The sequence below is a fragment of the Suricata suricatta genome, chromosome 8 (genome assembly GCF_006229205.1).
Source record: "Suricata suricatta isolate VVHF042 chromosome 8, meerkat_22Aug2017_6uvM2_HiC, whole genome shotgun sequence".
Taxonomy (NCBI): domain Eukaryota; kingdom Metazoa; phylum Chordata; class Mammalia; order Carnivora; family Herpestidae; genus Suricata; species Suricata suricatta.
Window position 1 is genome coordinate 3031133 of NC_043707.1, and position 20412 is coordinate 3051544.

At 50.1% G+C, this 20412-nt stretch overlaps 1 protein-coding gene across 1 annotated transcript in view; it reads right to left on the reverse strand.

Moving 5' to 3' along the window:
• ADCY9 (adenylate cyclase 9) overlaps positions 1-20412 on the reverse strand; it is a 116919-nt gene that overhangs the window by 14231 nt on the left and 82276 nt on the right. Inside the window, exons 2-6 of the mRNA XM_029947248.1 lie at positions 17707-17897; positions 7240-7344; positions 6173-6390; positions 1915-2017; positions 804-1012 (exon numbers count right to left, since the gene is read on the reverse strand). Coding sequence (XP_029803108.1) covers positions 804-1012; positions 1915-2017; positions 6173-6390; positions 7240-7344; positions 17707-17897 — 826 coding nt within the window. The remainder of the gene's footprint in view (positions 1-803; positions 1013-1914; positions 2018-6172; positions 6391-7239; positions 7345-17706; positions 17898-20412) is intronic.

Below are 20412 nucleotides of genomic sequence, written 5' to 3' on the forward strand. Positions count from 1 at the left end.
ATGCAGATCAGCTGTGAGCTTCCCCAGGTATTGGGCTGAACCCTGACTTCAGGCTGAGTGGGTCCTGAGGGCCTACCTTCCCTGAGGGGTCCCTGCTGTCTATTCAGACCTTCTATCCATTTCTAAATGGGTTGCCTGTCTTGTCATTGCTGAGTTTACATTCTAGATAGCAGACCCTCACCACAGTTGCAGTCTGCAAACATCCCCCTCCCTGCAGGCACCCTTTCACCCAGGCTGAGAAAGGACAGGTGTTCTCTGGGACACAGAGGCTTTAATTTTTGATGAGGCCTGACTTATCTCTTCTTCCTCTGGCTGCTCATGCTTTTCGTGTCCTACTGAAGAAAGCACTGCCTGACCCAAGCTCGTGGAGATGGACGCCTAGGACTCCTTCTAACGGTTTGAGAGCTTTGCAAAGAGGCACCTGCTGATCCGCTGGCGGCCACCCACCACGTGCGCCCTGTACGCTTCCGTCCTGTTCTCTTCCTTCTTCCTTCCCTGTCTTTCCACCTGCCCTCTTTAAGTGGGGAGGCCCAGGGGCCGGCTGGCAGCTGTGGGGCTGCAGAGGACACGGACCCTCTTCGGTAAAGAAGGTGCTCACTGAGGGCCGGGGTCTGCAAGAGAGGCTGCTGTGCCGTGGGGCTGGAGGAGGGGAGAGGAGCGGGCCCGGAATGAGAGCTTGCGGGGCCTCTAGCAGGAGGCAGCTCAGCAGAGCCGCAAGCTGACTGCGCAGACATAAACTATGGAGCCAGCAGAGGGAGCTAAAGGCTAAAGGCTGGAGAAGAGCCGGTCCGGTGGACCCTTACCTGACAGAGACCACGAGGGACAGAACCTCCAGCAGCAGGGCGGCGCCGAAGACCGCCAGGGCGGCGGGTGGGGGAGGCATGGTGGTAGCTCCGTACTTTAGGAAGCAGGTGACGGACAGAATCAGAAACACTGTGGTCGACAGAAACACATCCAGGAGGGAGCTGAAGGTGGCACTGGCGAACGTCTTCACGGGAGTATTCTTTATAACCTGTGTGCGGGAGGCAGGGAGGCGGGAGGCGTGACCTGGAGCCGCCGCAGATGCCCACGGAGTAGGATTTAGATGGAAAACACAGCCAACGTTTGCTGAGTACTTGCCCACCTTGGACCACATACAGGTGGTCATACATACAAGTTCTTTTAGGTGGTCATCTCTACTATTCTTTTTAACAAGGACACTAAGGCACAGAGCAGTTAAGAAACTTACCCGAGGCCACATACAGTGGCCAGTATGTTCTCACAAGCACATTACATTCTGGGCCTGAAAGGTGGGTTATGGACTGGCAGAGGTATCGACTCTGTGTCTGTAAAGCCTGTTACACAGAAGCCATTTTTCTGGGAGCTTCCACTGAATGGCTGGGTCCCAGGTTCAGGCTGTGTGACACCTGGCTTCACGTCAGAAGTAAAAGGCAGGGACTGAAGCCGTGGCCCATGAAAGCATGGGCATGTCAACAGACAGTAAGATGCTCATGCCTTCAGTCAAGAGCCTGCTCGGGGCCTGATTCTGTGTGGGGTGCTGGACGGACAGGACCTGAAACATCAGGGTGGTGTGGGAAACGTGACAAAGTGACGTGCATGTAGGGTGAGGGAGTCCAGGGAAGGAGGGAGAAACTGAGGACAATGCCAGCCAGCACAGAGCAGGGGGGCCTGGAGAAGCCATGTCTGCGATGCTAAACGAAGGAGCACAGGAAGATCGGGGGAGTGCTCCCTGTGTGGGTACGTTCACATGCAGACGCGGCGTGGGGCCTGCAGACTGAGAGAAATCAGCAGCCGCCTTCAGTGTCCTGCCCGTCAAGGGGGGAATAAGAAAGAGCGGCTCCCAAAGCACAGAGCCGGGAGTGCGCGGTCCTGCGCAAATGCCTTTCCTTCATAGGAGAGTGAGGGGACGCGCACCTCTTCTTGATAGCTGCTCCTGTAGGATCGCTCGAGCTCCGGGTCCAGGAAGTTCAAGCTGAACTGACTGATGGGTGGCTTGAAAAAATAATCCTTCATCAGACTAGGAGAAACAAAAAATGCATTTACTCACCGCTGCGCACGTTGTACTGACTATCAGAAGACTGCAATTCGCTGCCCCAATGCCCTTCCTGAAGCATGTCACCAAAACGGTGTCTGAGGGTCACTACGTGATAGACTCCGCCAGACCGCTCCCTTAGGACACACGTCTGCAAAGTGCTTTGTGATTCTAAAACACATGTTGTGTTTCCTCTCCAAAAAAACAATGGCTGCCCACTGTCATCACAGCATGCATCATAAGAACCCTGCTTCTGGAAACATCTCCCAGTGTCTGGGAAGAAGGCAACTGTGTCGTGCCAGGAAACACACTTCTGTGGGGGGCAGACACCCCTGTACTGAGCGCACTTAGGCTGATTCCAAGGCTTCCGATGAAAACAGCACTCAGAGCCATCGTCCTGCCACTCGGCGCTCTGACAGTCATCACAGCTGACAGGCTGTCATCACCGAACTGTTCACAGTCAGTGTAACTGGGGTGCTATCATCACACATGCACATTGCGTGTGAAACCTGGAAAATAACGCTCAAGGATTTTAGTAGCAGAGAAACCAAACCTGCTTTACATGACTCTTTCATTCTTTTGTGGGTTGCTAGCAAATCGTAAAATCCTTTCTATTCTGTAGAAAACTACTATAGATTTAAGACAATGTTGACATGATTTCAGAAGGCAAATACAATCATCGAGTGTAGTCTCTCCCTCACACGACGACTTCTCTAATTAAATCAGATAAGAAAACAGATACAGTCCCTCCCCGTGCCACACAGTAGGGCTCACACATACAGTAGGGCTCACGCAGGCACGCTCCCTCCCATCCCCACAGCACGGTGGACGCTCTCCTCCTGTGATGGGTGTGCAGGACCTCACTGTGCTCGCAGACTCGGGAGAGAGAAATCCCCTGCTCCGAATGCCGACTCTCGTCCCCCCTCCACTCAGGAAGTGTGGACAGAGGGAAACGAACCCGGTGGCCGGAAGGACCATGTGCAACAGCCACATCTAGCAGTCGAGGGCCGGGGTCCACACAGCCTGAAGCCACGCTGTTCCCCTGAAATTAATCGTGGGAAGTTCCATTTCTGGGAACAGAGATTAGCTCCTTCTGGACCAACCCCCTCTCAGATAACAACAGTGAACTTGGGACAAAATCATAAGAATGACTCCTGGACGGCAGGGGAGACTGACGAGAGTGCACAGAAGATGGAGGAGAGTCACACTTGGAAGAAGGGAGTGGCAGCAGCTTAATTTCCCATTTTCTACTTTTTTTTTTTCCTGAAGGCAGCCATTATCACCACATGCAGGATGGCTAACACTCAGATAGAAAAGCCACAATCTTGCTGGCTTAGAAAATCAAGAAATCATGTTTGGGTACTCACAGCTGAGAAAATAAGGTTTAAAATCTCAGGGAAAGAAAAAAAAATAGGTACGGGGTACCCCCAAATTCACCATATAAGCTCTGCTCAAATCTCTGGCTGAACCCCGAAATATGCAAGTGCACAGCAGACTCTGAGCAGCCTAATTAAGGCTAAAAAAAGAGAGTAGCTGCCTATCCCCAGGGGAGACAAAGTTTGGTGTCTGCCTTTAGGTAAGGTAACTACCTGGGGAAGGAAGGAGGGAGGGAAGGAGGGAAGGAAGATAGGAAGGGAGGGAGGAAGGGGAAGTTAAGGAGAGAGAAGGCGATGGGGGAGAGGCAAGAAGGGAAGGGAGAAAGAAAGAAAAAATTGATACTCTTCAGAATAATACAACAGAATCCAGAGTTTCAAAACACGACACAATCCAAAAGCATACAACATACAAAGAAACAGGAAAATATGATCCAACTCAACAGAAGAACAATCAGTGGAGACCAGTCTGAGATCACCAAGAGGGTGGCCTTAGAGGCTGGGTTATACTGCACGTAAAGGTAACACATGTAAAAACTATAGCATAATGGGTTGGAAGAAAAGAATGAATCTTTACAGCTATAAGATGTCTCCATGTGGAGTGAAATGATACAGCAGACCCTGGCGGGCTGAGCTGGAAGAGCATGTGAATCTCAGTCTTGGGGTCCTGAGCTCTGGCTTCACGTTGGGTATAGAGATTAGTTATGTAAATAAATAAGTAAACTTAAAGAAAAATAAAGTGAAATGATACAACATTAATCATGAGAAGACTATAAAAACTCAAGGATGCCTAAAGCGACCACCAAAAAGTAAAATAATACAAAGAGGTATGGCTAAAAAGTCAGTAATATATTAAAATGGAATTAAGGGGCAGAGATTTTTAGAATGATTTTAAGGAGCAAAACCCACTCGGGCACCTGAGTAGCTCCATTGGTTGAGCGTCCGGCTTCGGCTCAGGTCATGATCTCATGGTTGGTGGGTTTGAGCCCGGCGTTGGGCTCTGTGCTAAATGCTTGCTCAGAGCCTGGAGCCTGCTTCAGATTCTGTGTCTCCTCTCTCTGACCTTCCCTGCTCATTCTCTGTCTCACTCTCTCTCTCAAAAAATAAATAAATGTATAAAAAAAATTTTTAAAGCAAAACCGACAAGAGACACACTTCAATTATAAAGACACAGGTTGAAAGTTTTTTATGGAAATTGAGATACCAGGCAAATAGTAAGGACAAAAAGGCTAGAGTTACTACATTAGTATCAGATAAAGTGGTTTTTAAGACAGAGTATTACCAGGGATAAAGAGGGACACTTCAAAATGACAAAAGGAACAATTCGCTAGGAATTCATAACACTCACAAATGTGTACACACCTAAAACAAAAAGAGTTTGAAAATACTGGAAACCTATTCTGACAGAACTAAAAAGAGACGCCAGCAACTCCACAATCATAGTGAGAGATTTAAAAATCCCTCTCTTCACACTGACAGAGTAACAGACAAAAAGTAAAGACACAGATGATCTAACACCGCCAACCACTGGGACCTACTTTTCTTTATGAAGCATAACATCCTAAAAATGCAGAACATATTCAAGAGCACAGGGTATATTCACCAAAACAGACCCATGTGAGACCAGAAAACAAGTCTCAATAGATATAAAAGGACCGGAACCACATGGAGCATGCCTTCGGCTCCAAGGACACTAAAGGAGACGTTAACAACTAACATATCTAAATCCGCTCTTCACTGAAAGGAGCCAAGGCTCTTTGGAGAAATGGCTGCTTCCTGTGCAGGGTCAGGGAAGATACAAAGTGAGCCTGGGACACCCTGTTGTGCTAGAACGGGTGCCAGAGACTCTGAAAAGCAGAGGACAGGGCCCCGCCAAAAGGACACAGGGCCCAGCTGAAGGAGGGCTCTCGCTGGCGGATTCAGGACAACTAGAGCGTCACACGTAATAAGGACAGGGCTGGATGATACCCTGTTAGCTCGAAGAGGACTCCCGGAGTCCAGGCTGGCAAGGACGGACGGGAAGGGTGTAAGTGAGGAGGGAGCCCAGCGCCTGAGGACGAGCGGGCAGCTGGCGCTGAAGCAGGAAAGCACCACAGCAAAGACCATTTCAGGCAAGAACCATCAATGGAGAGGAACGCAGGGCAGTCTGATGAGGAAGGGAGTACGTGTGTGACCTTCAAGTCCTGCTTATGAGTCTCAAGGAGATAATAACTGCAGATTGGAGAGTCAACAACACTTGCCTGGGTGCTCAAAATCCCTATCACTGATGGAAGACAAAGGGCACCGTGTGCCTCTCTGGATGGGACACCCGGGAAGGACACCTCATTCAGTGGCCAAAATGGAATAAGAACTGTAGATTAGATAAAATATTGTATCTGTGTTAAATGTCCTGAATTTAGAAACCATGATTATGTAAAGGAACATCTTTGTATTTAGAAAATACAGAATTTAGGGGCAAAGGGAATGATGTATCCAACTTACTATCAAATGGTTCAGAAAAAAGTAAAAGATAAATTTCATAGAGAGAAAGAAGGAGAAAGAGAGAGTAAAACAAACATCATAAAATGTTGAAAGTTGGTAAGTCAGGCAAAGAGTAGAATGAGAATTCTTTGTATTATTCATGCAACTTTTCTGTAAGTTTCAAATTACTTTAAAATAAAGTAATATACTGATAAGGAGGGCAAACACATGGGAATAAGGGGATTCAGAAAAAGGAGAGAGCTCTACCCGCAAACCTTGACTTTCACCGGGAATGGTGGACTCTTACCTGTCTTCTTTGATAACATCAACAAAATGGGCATCGGTTTTCTCCCGGATGTTCTTGAATCTCAGCGGAAGGAGAGCTGACTGGTCCAAACTCACTCCTGCCCACCTTCCCTTCTCCTGTAGGATCTCACACAGGGAGGTCTGACTGTTGGTGAGCTTCTCCTCTTGGGGAGGGCTCAGAAGTCCGTTCTGAGCTTTGGAATTAGGAGCTCCAGGAGCCTGCCTCAAGACAAGGGGAGTGGGGGGCAGACAGAGGCTGAAGTGCGGGCATGCAGCCCTGCTCCTCCACCCGCTGCACGCTTGACCAGCAGCCTCACATCTCTGCTCTGACCTGCCGCTCAACCTCTCCACCCACCCGCTTCTCCCCGCCTCCTCCCATTGTGTCAAATCGCACCTCCAGGGGCTGAGTCAGCCAGGAAGGGGACATCGTGGGAAGAAACAGTAGGAGGTGGAGAGAAGGCCAAAGAAGAGAGGAGGCTCTCCGAGCTTGCCAACCACAGAATGGGCACGGCAGAGGGCTGTGGGGGAAGGGGCACTGGGCCAGCGGATACCCCACAGGGATCGACCCAGGGAGGGCAGAGAACAGACGCAGGCCTCCCGGGAGAGTCAGCCTCTATAAGCGGTCCTCAAAGGGCTCCCAGTTTGGTGTTTGTTCTCCCTTCCACTGCGGTCCTGACTCTGTCTCTGGGTGACACTTCTCTGGCAGTGTCCCCGCCACAGGCCCCAACCCCAAGCCTCTCTTCACAACGCATCTCTGCTCCTGCAGAGCCCCCTCCTGTCCCCGCACATGCACGTTGCGCCCCGTGCGCTGGCCACCGCAGGCCGTGCGTCTCGAAGCTCTGACTGCCCGCGAAGGGGGCCGCGGTTACCCCACCTCACGAGGGGCAGTCCTGCCTCTGCGTCCCGATCTTACTAGTCTGTTCAAAACCCGAAAGATGAGACGTTCTGGAAGGGTGTCGCCCAAGGGGAATCATCCTCAGAACTGAGAAGCCGACAAGACAGGAATGTCACCTCGGGTGGACGCCCCAGGAGAAGAACTGACAGGAACAGCAGCCATGAGCAGGTTACCTTAGTGCTGTTTTTATGCTCCTCTTGACAGCCGTTCTGGACGGCTCCTCCTTCTGCACCAGCTTCTGATTTGGGGGCAAATGTGATTCCGCATGAAGGGCAGGTCTACGAGAGAAACACACACCGTAGGAATACAGCCACAAAGCACGGCCACAGTCAAGTCCACGGGGGCGACTGGCTGTCACGCCAAATGCCTGTAACCAGCGGAAGGCTTACTGAGCCCTTGAGCATGAGTTAAAAACAAACCAGCCAAGTGAAAACCGGAAGCGCGTCCATGCAGACTGGCAGGTGAACGCTCAGAGCGGCGCTATCTGTACCAGCCAGAAAGTAGAAACCACTCAAGTGGCCGTCAGCGGAGGAAAGGACCAGCACAATGTGGTATATCCGCAGAACGGAGGAGTATTCGGCTGTCAGAAGGAATGAAACCCTGACATCTGCTACGACCTGGATAAATCTTGGAAACACTGACAGGTGACAGAAGCCAGACACCAAGGATCACATATTATGCAATTCCATGGATACATAATGTCCAGAAAGGGAAAATCCGTAGTGGTGGTCAGGAGATCAGTGGATGAGGGGAGGAAGCGATGGGGAGTGATCTAACGGATGTGGAGTTCCTTTCGCGGGTGATGAACATGTTCTGAAAGTGACTGCGGTGCTGGCGGCTCGGTCTTGCGAGTGCATTAAAACCACCAAGCTGTGTACTTAAAAAGCGTATATTCTGTGTTCATGTGAATTCTATCTCAATAAATCTGTTAGTAAGTCAACAACCCAGCCGCTAGCCTACACAAGTTTCTCAAGCTCTGGGTGATGGTGAGCTGTTTGTGTAAAACAGGCCGCGAAGTCGGAGGGACGTGTTTACAGACCCAGGAATTCTCCGAAGCTTGAGCAATTAGCTGACCTAGAAGAGAGAAGTGGAGGACAGGCAGAGCGCAAAGAGCACGACTTTGCTTCTCACAAACCAGGGTGTGGAGCTCCCTGTTCAGACCGGGGACCTCAGTCCTGTCCCCTATAACTAGGAGTGGCGACGGCTCCTGTGGATGCGTGGGAAGGACGACGTGAGGGAGCACGCAGAACGCCTGCTCGTGCTCCTGGCGCTCAGTGCACGCCTCATCACCTTCTCTTGCTGGACGCAATCCAGCGAGCCGGCAGCCGTCACCATGACAGCGACCGACAGCTGCCGGCGGAGAAAGCGAACGGCAGCGGGGCAGGATTCGCGGGACCCCAAAACAATTTCTAGCACAGTAAGAACCGTTAACCACTGGAATACATTACAGAAGCCCAGACATTATTTTAGAAACTTAAAATAAGTCTCATTTAGGGGCACCTGGGTGGCTCTGTCAGTTAAGCATCCGACTCATCATGATCTCTGGTTCACGTGTTGACAGCACAGAGCCTGCTGGGGTTCTCTCTCTCTGCACACGTGCACACACGCACACTCTCCCTCTCAAAATAAATAAATAAATCTCATTTAGTGTCCACAGGCAAGGATATGACTTATATCACATCTGACATTAGATTTCAGGCCTCCACTATATTAAATAGAAGAAATAAAGATTCTAAAGACTTGTATCATCTGGGAATGCGATGCAAGGTACAAGTATAAAGACTCATAATCATTCACAAAGTGACAATATACACACCAAAGCAGCAGGCCACTGAGGCACCCAGCAGGATTCCCGGGGGGGGGTGTCTCTGTGGGGATTGGGGGTGGGTGGGAGTGAGTGGCTCTGGGAACAGCAGTGGTGGCTGGGCTGCTCCTTCAGGCCAACACTGACTTCGCAAGCCCCCAGTGGCAGCCCAGTGTGGGGCAGGGGACAGTGAGGGAGACTCCAACCGGAGACATACCCTGAGGGTCCAGGGCGGTCCCCGGCCACGTAAAGAAGCAGTGAAATAGCAACAGTTGCCTCTCCGGTCGCTTTTTAAACTTCAGGGCTACAGAAGTAGCGTAACCGTACTGGTTCTAGCTAGCTTCTAGAAGTTACTACGGTGATTACTGGTGTGTAACACAGTGATCAGAGGCTCTGTCGTGGACCAAATCCTGGTTCTAACATGTAATAGGTACAGGAATCCCTGAACCTGTTTCCTTTCTGAAACGGGACTGTATCTCCCTCTACTGACCTCCCAGAACAGAGGTGAGAAGGACCAGGGGGCTGAAGACAACACATCTGGTCAGTTAGTGTCCTTGTCACAAGTCAGCCAACTTTATTCTCTCTTGGCATCACTCTGTTCCTAAGTACTTTTCTCTCCTCAGCACAGAACACATACTTGGAAAACAGGCCCTGTGCTTCTCGGGCATTGCCCATGGCACCCTGGCTTCACGCATAAATGATGTTTTATCCACTCAGAGACACAAACATCCAACAGTGACTGTCAAACCTACTGGACACCAGAGGGCACACACCCTCTTGTGAAGGAGTCCCTGGTCACGAATCGCAGGCACACACTTCGGAACAGTGCCGTCTCTCTGAAGGGTGGCCGTGAAGGAGCTGGAGGAAGCCGTGGAGACCAGGAGTGTCCGTGGGGACTGGCTGATATCAGGAGCCTGGGACAACTGGGGAACCCAAGTCTACATCTCCTGGCCAGAGAGAGGCTACGCGGCCGGGTCCCTCTCATGGTAAAGTGCTCTCTTAGAGGTCAGGTGTGGTAGTCTGCCCAGAAGAGAACCTCTGGGAGCAAAGGTGCAGACACACTGGTTTGGGGGCTTGTCAGAGTCACATGCCGAGCAGCAGGGAGCAGGCCCTGTGGCGGGGACTCGCCGTGGCCTGAACAGCGCTCACTGCTCCCTCTGCACCCCCACAGCAGCGTCGTGCGGGGAGTGCGGACCCGGGAGCGGGCGGGGGAGCCGGCAGCCCCAGGAGCTCACAGCACACGGATCCGGAGCAACTGCTCACTGGGCTTTGAACATGTGGCTTTTTGTCCTTCTATTTCTTCCTCATATACTTTGCTTTGGGGGGCAATTTTATTGATTAAAATCTTTAAAACAAACGAAACAAAAAAACCGTAGAGAAGTCTGTGTGCCGGCGGAGACATCCTCCCATCTCAAGACTCGCTCCCGCCGTGCGGCGGGAACCCGCTCTGCACTGGGGAGGCCCCAGCAGGCCGCAGAAGGTGGGCTCGGCTCCCTCTCCATGCCCACAGAATCTTTAACGACTCTCCAGTTTCGTTTTAATCTGGGTGAAGACATCTCATTTGCCAAGCACACAGATAACTCTGTGAAATGTTTCCCCACCCATTAAGCACCCAGCTCTTCTCCTGTGGAGAAGCCCTCACTGGGAAGAGCACTTTGACCTCAGGGAACTATCTGGGGAACCTTACCACCTTGGGAGGCAAGGTGTCCCACGGCCTGATACAGCGATGCGGGGTTGAGAATCCCTACATGCCGAGGACACAGCAATGCACAATAACCAGGTCCTTCCCACGCAGCGTCTGGGGCCTCATGTGCGTGACAATTACCCCTCATAACACACCGTGAGGCCGCTCCGAGGACACAACGGTTCTTCAGCAGGGGGAGTCGGACTGCAGGTTCCTGGTCCCTGACCACCACGCAGCCGTCCTCTGGCCTCCTTTCCTAACACAGGGAAGACCCAGGAATAATCCTGGCACTTTGATGTCCTGTGCCTCACTCCCCTGAGGTAACCGAGCAGAGATGACCAACTCCTGGGAAGCTTCAGTAGGACTGGCCTCAGTCCCGGAACAGAGGGCTCCGGGGGCTGAGGAGTGCTGGCTGCTGCCTGGGCAGCCCGCGGTCCCTTGGGGAACACCCAGGAACTGCATTCTCCCAGATGCTCTCTGCTCCTGCCCCAGCACAGACGTCGGCTTTGGAGGGGAGATTATAGCTACTTCTCCAACACATTAGAGCACATTTGCATCTGTTTTAAACACCCTTCAATTCACACATGCTCCATTCTGTACAGAATATATGGCACAGAGGTAAAAACGGCTTTTCCTTCAAGGCTCTCTCGTCACGAGAGACACCACTTCTAAGCCAACAGCTGTCCTTTTTCTTAACCGTCAAGGAAGGGAGCAGGGAAGACTCTTTTCTGAGAAATGAAGAGGAGCCAACATCAGGAAAGCTCTGGCTTCACCTGCGTGGTCGGCTAGGTGCGACTGTTTAGTAAGCGGTCCTGTGACCAAGAGAAGCCGCACTTGCTCCCAAACTTGAAACCCAGGCGGAACGTGGCAGACAGGAATGCGCAACGGTAACAACAGAGGACTTCCTAAGGCCCACGGGGGTCTGCGCTCTCTGTCTATAGTCCTCAGAAGCCCCCAGGAAGCAGACGCTGTGATCAGCTCCATTCTACACACGAGGAGACTGAGGCAGAGAAGAGAAAGGACTTGCCCAGAGTTACCCAGTTAGAAAATGACAGAGGGGAGCTTCAGCCCAGGTGGCGGCACCCTGGACCCCATCTGTGCATATGGGCCTCCCGAATGAGGAGAAAGTCACCCTGCCCTCTACTGTCCCTGGCGGCCAGTGCAGCATCGTTTAGGCCAGTAGGTTAGCAGAAGCATGAACCCTTCCAAGGAGACGATTTCTGCAAACAAAATACTAGAGAAAAATAGAAGCAGAAATTGTTTCAGAACGAGAAAGGCATCTCAGAAGCTTTAAGAACAGAAAATGTACAGTCTGAGAGTACAGGAGGCAAAACAACAAAATAAGATAGAAATCTGTAAAAATCAGATGCAGGATCTCAAAGTCACGGGGCGTGGAGTCACAGAACCCTGCTCAGATTCCTGAGCCCCACACCACCGCTGGGTTTAGTAACGGAGGCTGATAAGGCAATCAGATCAGTACTGTGCTGTGGAAATATTCCATCAGGAAGTCAAAAGAAGAAAATATTTGGTTATTTGGGGAAATCTCATTTACCTGTAGTACTTCATGACCTGATGATGCCAGTCAATGCACTGGGCACATCTCTCCAGGTCAATTCGTCTGTGGCATCTCATGGAAACACGACATTATGTACGTACATTACACAGCATGATTAGAATACCACCACTACGGTAAGGAGTTAGTAAACATACGCTAGACATTTGTATCGTGAAACAACAGATGCATGCAGAGCAAGAAGGACAGTTCAGAGAGCTGCCGGCCACATGGCCATCCCCGTCTGTCCCCTCCACGTGTCTGTCCCTGTCCGTCCCCATTCCCGTCTGTCCCCGCCACATGTCTGTCCTCCGCTTCTGCGGACATCCGAACCTCCCAGCAACCACAGCACGCTCATCAAGAGTAAGGAATTAATGCTGCACAGAACTCAGATTTCCCAGCTTTCCCGAGGGTCCAGTTTCTATTCCAGGATCCCATGCGGCATTTAGCATCTCCTTGTCTCCTCCAGCCAGTGACAGGTCCTCAGTCTTTCCTGTCTTTGGTGACTCGTTAGCCCTACAGTGTCCTGGTCAGGTGTCAGGTGTTCTGCAGACTGGCCTCGAATCTGCACTTGTCTGGCGCGGTCTCGAGAGTCGGCCAAGCTTTCAGATCTGGGAGAAGCCCACAGAGGTGACGTGCCCTTGTCACTTCATCACATGGGCAGGGGCACGCACAGGACCCTGAGAGCCTTATCAATAGGGATGCCAGCCTTCATCACCCAGTGAGGCAGGGCCCACCAGGTTTTCCACCGTGGAGTTACTATTCTTCTCTTTGTAATCAATAAATATCGGGGGGCGGAGGTGCTTGGAGGCTGTGCAAATATCCTGGTCCTCCTTCAGGCCCACCCACTAATTTCAGAACTCACTGAGGGACCCTGCCTGCGCCAAATACTACGGCGGCGTCCCAGGGATGGCCGTCTCTCCCTTAGCTGGAGCTCTTCTGTGAGGAGGAGCTACCGGCCTCCACGGGACAGGCCTCCTCCTGACAGAAGGAAGCGTGCACAACTGGAAATGGAGATACAACCTGAAGTCTTTAAAAAACAAAAACAAAAAACACCTACTTCATATTCACATTTTGAAGTCAGACTACTATTTATTTTTACGAGTTTTATCCAGCTAGAGCTTATATACCCTGCAATTTTCACACTGAAAGTGTACATAATTCAGTGGATTTTAGCATATTCATAGAACTGTGCAACCATCACCACTGCCAATTAAACCACCATTTATAATAAACACATAGTGTCCAAACTATAGACAGACATACTACCTTTTCCATTTCTGGAATGAACAAAAAGGCTAGCTGCTTCCTCACACTGAGCCCACGGAGCTACTCATGATGATTTTGCATACAAGGACCAAGGGCATAAAAGAGTGATCATTTATTTGGAGTCATTAATAAAGTCTCAGTGACTGCCACAGAAGGATGGCCCCTGGAGCTCATGACCTCAAAGGGAAAGTATTACTTTTTTGAAAACAGGGCAGATCCTCCCTGAACTGCCCCCAAGTGGGCAAATCCAGGTCGTCAGCCTCGGCACTGACTGTGAACTCGCAGTGACGCCCGGTGAGCGTGCAGCCCCAGGTTCTGAACAAGAGACTAAGGCTAGCGTCGCAGGGACTCGCCGAGCAGGTGCGACCCAGTGCTCCTCCGGAGACACACTCAGACGCTCTCAGCTCGTGCAGTTCACTGGAGAAGACTGATGTGATACAAACCATCCACGTTTTGGTTTTCGTTTTTTTGTTCTTCATGAAGACATGTCAGTCCAGCTATTTTTATTGGCATATGTGTAGTTTCAATCCATCCATCACCCACGGCGTTCGTGGAGAAGGAGCAGGGGACAGCCACTGAATGGGCCGGGGTGCTCCTGCTCCAATGTCACATTTGTGACATGGTTACATCTCCTACCACGAAATCCGAAGAACCTCCCTCAAGTAGGAACACACAGAGACGCAATATCCTCCTGAGAGAGTCAGTGACTCCTTGTGGGCAAATCAGAGCAGTGATCTGTCTTCTCTTGTCCTTCTTCGCTCCTCCTGCAGTCAGCGTCCATGTCTCCACGTGGAGTGAGTATTAACTGAGCTTCCAAACCTAGCACTCACGGGCATGACTTCAGTTAATCTTCACAGCAGCCCTGGGGGCTCACCATCCACCATTTCACTGTGGACAGAGAAACTGAGCGACTTGCTCACAGTCCCAAAGCCAAGGCTTGGAGAAGGATCTCTGATTTTAAGTTCTGGCTCTTTCCGTGGTACTAAAGCTCCCTCCCAGGACACTGACATTTAGAGTCCTTTTCTCCTTCCCTGGCCCCCCTCTCGATTCCTCGCTGTGCTGACAGCGAGGAGCCTGCTTGGGATTCTCTCTCCCTCTCTCTCTCTTTCCCTGTCTCTCTCTGCCCCTCCGCTGCTCGTGTACTCTCAAATAAATAACCTTAAAAAAAACCGAAAAACCTAAGCCAAAAGAAACTTATAATCATCTACCATGTGCCAGACTGCACATTTGGGAAAAGCACAAGTTATTTGACACCCGGGGGCCTCCCGCATTCAGAGAGTTCTCAGGAAGCTGCCCAAGAAACAAGGAAGTGGGTAGCTTATAGTTGGAAGGACCATGGATTTGGAGATGGGAGACAGCGCTGGAAGCCAGTGGGCTCAGAGGAAGCTGGGTCCTGCTGCATGGGGCGAGGAGGAGGAGCCTGGAGGAAAGGGACGCGCAGGTGACAGGAGTAACCGCAGGACCCAGACGCGTGCGCTTTCACTTGAGGAGTATTCGCTCAACACCGTTCCCCACTTTCCTGGTTCCTTCCTGAAACTCTCTTCACTAGACAGTCATTCCTCCAAAAGGTGTGGCTTGAAAAGGAAGTCTGTGGTCACAAAGGCCTGAGAGTATGGCCTCTGCACCGCTCTCTGGAGGCCCTAACGTGGCTGTCGGCATGCTGGAGGCTTGAGCAGCCCTGGGGAACAGGCTGCTCCGTCAGGTGCAGCCCAGAACTGTGCAGCCCTACTTGACCACAGAACGGTGTTCCGTCCTTGATGCCCATTTCTGACCTGAAAAACCACTGCTCAAGGGAAGGTACTTTCAAAGGACACATTGCCTGGCACGCTGGGCAGGGAGATGTGGGGACGGTGACAGAGACCTACGGGCTGCCCCTTGCTGGAGGCGGCGGCAGCAGCCACAAAGGGAAGAAGAGCATCCTCGGGGGGAGTCAACAGACCCTGGCAAAGCAGAAGGAGGAACCAGCGAGTGCTTCCGGCTGAAAAAAACCCAACGGCAGTGCAGACCACCGACCAGTGGTCTGGGAAGGCCACCAACATGTGAGGAACCGACAGGTGGTCTGGGTAAACCCTCCCCAAGAACCTGTGAGCGAGCAGCTGGTATTTTTTCTGTTGTGCACTAACTTCCTCAAGGGAAGGCCTGATACATCAGATTAGGATGTATGTAATCCTTCAAGCAGACCTCAGTTCTTGGTCCTCTTGGCTCAGGAGGAGAGTTTTAAGGACTCCCGCAGTCACCTAGTGCTTACTATTTGCAAGGCATTTACAGAGCCCTGACCCCACACAACCCAAAGCAGAGAGGCGAGGCCCAGAGCAGCAAGGCCTGGGGCAGGGGGGGGGGGGGGGCGGCCGTGCCATCCACCTCTCCACTCAGAGCGTGGGATGGCCTCATCTCAGATGCTGTCACCCTCCCTGCACTACCAAGATGTCCCCAAGTTACACTTCAAGATCCAGCTCATCCTTCCCTCCTGGAAGGGGCACAGAGATCACCCCCACCCCCAAATTCCTTTTGTCAAACACAGTTAACAGATCACAAAATTTTCAGAAAACTTTCAATGATTACTTGGAAAATTTATACACAGCAACAGAATATGCTAAATAGTTTTTGTCCAGATTTTTAAAAATAAAGATATTTAAATCTATAACTATAACTACATACATATAACTGGAATAAGAAATGCTCTTTTGGGATAAGAGAAAACCCTTGTAGGATAATTTAGCAGTGATTCGATGTTGCTATAATTGGAAGTTACGTGCTATGGATAGAAACACAAGTACACATAATCTAACATGCCAGGCAAACACAAATCATTCATTTTCGGATGTGAGTTTTATTTCTCTATTTAAATGCAGTTCAGTTTGAAGCCTGGAGGAAATAATTTCTCTCCAAATAACAAAACTGTACTTGGAAAGCCGTGTTTTCAACTTCTCCCTCCGACAATTCTCCCCTGCCCGTGCGCAGGGACAGCCCTGAGCCCAGAGCTCTCCTTTCTGCCGCTGCACCTCATCTCCCCCCACGGAGAGGCTGTCTTCAAGGCTTTCAGCCATTAAGGAAACACCGGATACATTAGCCGTCACACATGAGCCACAGCGTACTGGGCCAGGTCTCCCACGAGTCCTCAGCCAGAGGGGACTTCATCCTCCCTCACCCCGCAGGGGTCGCTGGGCACTGTCTGACACTCTGGGCCACCACAATGGGAGGAGGGGGCGCTCCTGGCACGTGGTGGGTGAGGGCCAGGGATGCTGCTCAACGTCCCAGGGGCACAGGACAGCCCCCACCACGAAGACTTAGCTACCCCGAAGTGCTCCTAGCGCTGCGGGTGGAAAAGCCCGCACCAAATTAACACAGCACACAGAACAGATGATACCGGAGTGCCGTTAACACAAATGAGCACAACAATCACACAAAGTAACTGGATGCCAGGGACTGTGGATTCTGGCAGAGGGAAAGGCCCTGGATGCCCATGCTGTGGTCCCCTCTGAGCTAGCTCTCAAAGCGTGGAGTGCATGTGGACACACAGGGACACACGGGATTATAGCCGCAGCACCAGGCCACCGTCCTGACCTGCTTGAGGGCAAACAACACAGTGAAGTGCAACTGGTATCAGTGTCCCCCCCCCCCCTTCCTTTTTTTTTTAATGGAAACCGAAAATATTTCAGCTGTGAAAATGAACCAGAGGTACCAGCAGGGGAAATGAAATGAGATGTGGAAGCTGAGGTGCAGCTCATAAGCTGGAGAGACTTCAAATGCCCACGGCCCATCCGCCACGTGAACCCCGTGGAAGTTTATTATGACGGGAACGGGCACAGCCACCAGGAGGTCTCTGTTCTAACAATGAAATACGGTAACGATCCCGGCGAGTCTGCACTCTGACGGGGAGCTGCGCCGCAAGACTCCTCCCCAGCTACAGAGGTCCGAGTACTCCCGAGACACTGGATTCCAAGAGGAGCCCGTGAGAAAACGGTGTCTGCGGTGGGGTACGAACTAGCTCTTCTAGCAAGATGCGAGGAGAACCCCCTTTACTGTCGTTTATCATTAGCTTGCAGGAATCCCAAAAGACAGCAGAGGTCTCAGAAAAAGAAAATAACAACTTGAGTAAGAAGCAAATTGATGCAGCGTAGAGAGAAAATGGAGGTGCATAATATGTCAAAAAAGCAAAGATATTAAAAAATGCAAAATGCTGGTGACTTCGGACTAAATTTAAAAATCGCAAAAACCAAATTGCAGGGCATTCCAAGTCGTCTGCCACAGACCCAAGGCTGCTTATCATTTCACATGTTCTACTGCAGAATTAATACAAAGTTTAAGAAGTAAGAAAAAAAAAAACTAACCTTAAGGTTATCAAAGGTTTTGACAGTCTGCGCCAAGTCACTGACACTCCCTGGCGATGCTGTCCCCTGTCCCCTAGGGCCTGAGGACACCCGTGAGCCGTCAATGACCTCAAAGCCAGAAAGCAAGGCCTCTGAACAGCTGCAATGAGACTCCTTCGCTCTCTGACCCGCTATCAGGTATGTCTTCAAACCTATGGATAAAAATTACAATCAGCACAGATGGAAACCACCGTTGTTGGTTGAAATGCAGCTTGATCTTCCTCTCTATGCAGGACATGCTCCTGAAAAGTGGAGAGTAAAGTGAAAATATGAATGTCATATTTTACTACTGATTTTTGGGATCTTTTCAGAGACGCACAGGCTCCCAGGAGAATGTCTGCCTCCAAGATACACCATTTACTTATATCACGTTTTCTTTGAACTTTGGCCGTGCATTTTTCCCTTGGGGGCTGAAATGAGCCTAAAAAATTTCCTCCATGAAAGGGTCACATGACTGCTCGGCCAGTCTCTATATAAGGATGATCTAGAAAACAGACCATTTTATCAAGTCAGGATTGCAAAACTGCAGTGAAAAGTGAGCCCATTATGTGTAGCAACAGGGGTAACTAAAACCTCCCTTGATTCAGATTATCAAGTATCGGTCTTCTGCTGGATCCAGAACATGCAGCTCTGTCAAGCTGTACTCCATGAGAATCTAATTCTCTCACAAAAATCCTCATTTTAAAAAGAAGTCTGTTAAGTGGGCAGTTAACTGACATCTTTACAATTCTCCTTCCAGGCTGAAATCACACACAAACGCACGCCACACTACTAGCTCTTGTGGGCGGATATTCAGAACAACAGCCTGCTGGGAAAACACTAAGGGGCAGCTTTTTCAGACAGAACTCAAGCAATTTCTGAAAAGGAAGCAAACCTTATTTAAATGAACCCATTGTTATTCCTTACTGAAATTGAAGGAGACTGCAAATTTGTTAAAGGCAGTGGCAATGTATGTAATTTGTTCAAAACCTTTTGTGGTAGAATGAGGGTAAGCTGTCCCTAGAGAACAAAGACAAGAACAGAACAGGCCCGTCTTGGAGAGTTCCAGCTCCAGCAGAAGGTGTCATGGAAAGGCATCATGCAAAGATGTGATCAGGAGGTGAGGTGTCTACACTCCTTAGCCCACACAGGTACTTACGATCAGTATTTTTTAATAAATGCTTTAAAATTAGTTATTTAATTACTTAAAGCTGAGGAACCTCTGGCTGGCTTAGTAGGTAGACCATGTGACTCTTCATCTCGGGGCTGTGAGTTCAAGCTCCACAATGGGAGTAGAGATTACTTTTTAAAAAATTAGCCAGGTGGCACCTGGGTGGCTCAGTTAAGCATCTGACTTTGGCTCACACATGGGTGTGAGTCCCATGTCAGGCTCTGTGCTGACAGCTCAGAGCCTGGAGCCTGCTTCAGAGTCTGTGTCTCCCTTTCTCTCTGCCTCTCCCCTGCTCCCCCTCTTTCTCTCTCTCTCTCTCTCTCAAAAATAAACTTTAAAATAATAATAATAAACATAAAAATAACTAGTTGGGGCACCTGGGTGGCTCAGTTGATTGAGCATCCAACTCTTGCTTTTGGCTCAGATGATGACCTCAGAGTTGTGGAACTGAGCCCTGCAATGGTCTCCCCACCAAGCATGACGCCTGCTTGAGAGTCAGTCTCTCTCTCTCTCTCTCTCTCTCTCTCGCTCTCTCGCTCTTGCTCTCGCTCTCGCTCTACCCCTACGCTGGCCTGCACTCTAAAATAAGTAAGCAAGCAAATAAATAAATTTAAAAAAATAAATAAAAAATACTTTTAGAGAATTAAATAACCTACAGATTACTGAATCAATTGTCCTTCGTCATTTCATGGTTAGGCCACCATTTCATCAATCTGGCTTTATCTACCTACCTCCTCATAAAAATATGATGTGGTGTTTTCAAGTCACCTGTTCCAAGACTGAGAATTTGACAGGAGCCCTGGAAACACCTAGAGAAACCCCAGCACACAGCTGGGTCACAGGTGGGAATCCAAAGACTAAGAAAAGTAACTTCAGGTGCTGACCCCAAAGGAGACCCTAAAAGGTTCACTCTTAACTAAGGTCCTGAACTTCCAAATTTTTTTTCTTCAACTAAAACATACAATGTCCAGGATCAATCACATTCATAACAAAATAAATATATAAACTTTAAATGGAAGCATGAACTAAGGAAAAGAAAAGAGAAAAGAAAAGAAAAAAGAAAAAAGAAACGAAAAGAAAGAAGGAAGGAAGGAAAGCACGAACTGGAATTTGACAGGGGAGTAGAAGCACATTTGTATGCATTCCTCTGACTCCATCACGGATGACACTGAGCCCAGCTGCCACTTTGCCTTGGGAGGGTCAAAAAGTGAAATCTCTGGGGCGCCTGGGTGGCTCAGTCGTGAAGCATCAGACACTTCATTTTGGCTCAGGCTGTAATCTCACGGTTCATGGGATGAAGCCCACGTCTGGCTCAGCTCCTCGCTGACAGCACAAAGCCTGCTTGGATTTCTCTCTCCCTCCCTCTCTGCCTCTTCCCTGCCCATATTCTCTACCTCTCAAAATAAATAAATAAACATTAAAACAAAAACAAGGGTGCCCGGTTGCTCAGTCGGTTAAGTGTCTGACTTGGTTTCTGCTCAGGTCACGATCTCAGTTGTGAGTTTGAGCCCCACATT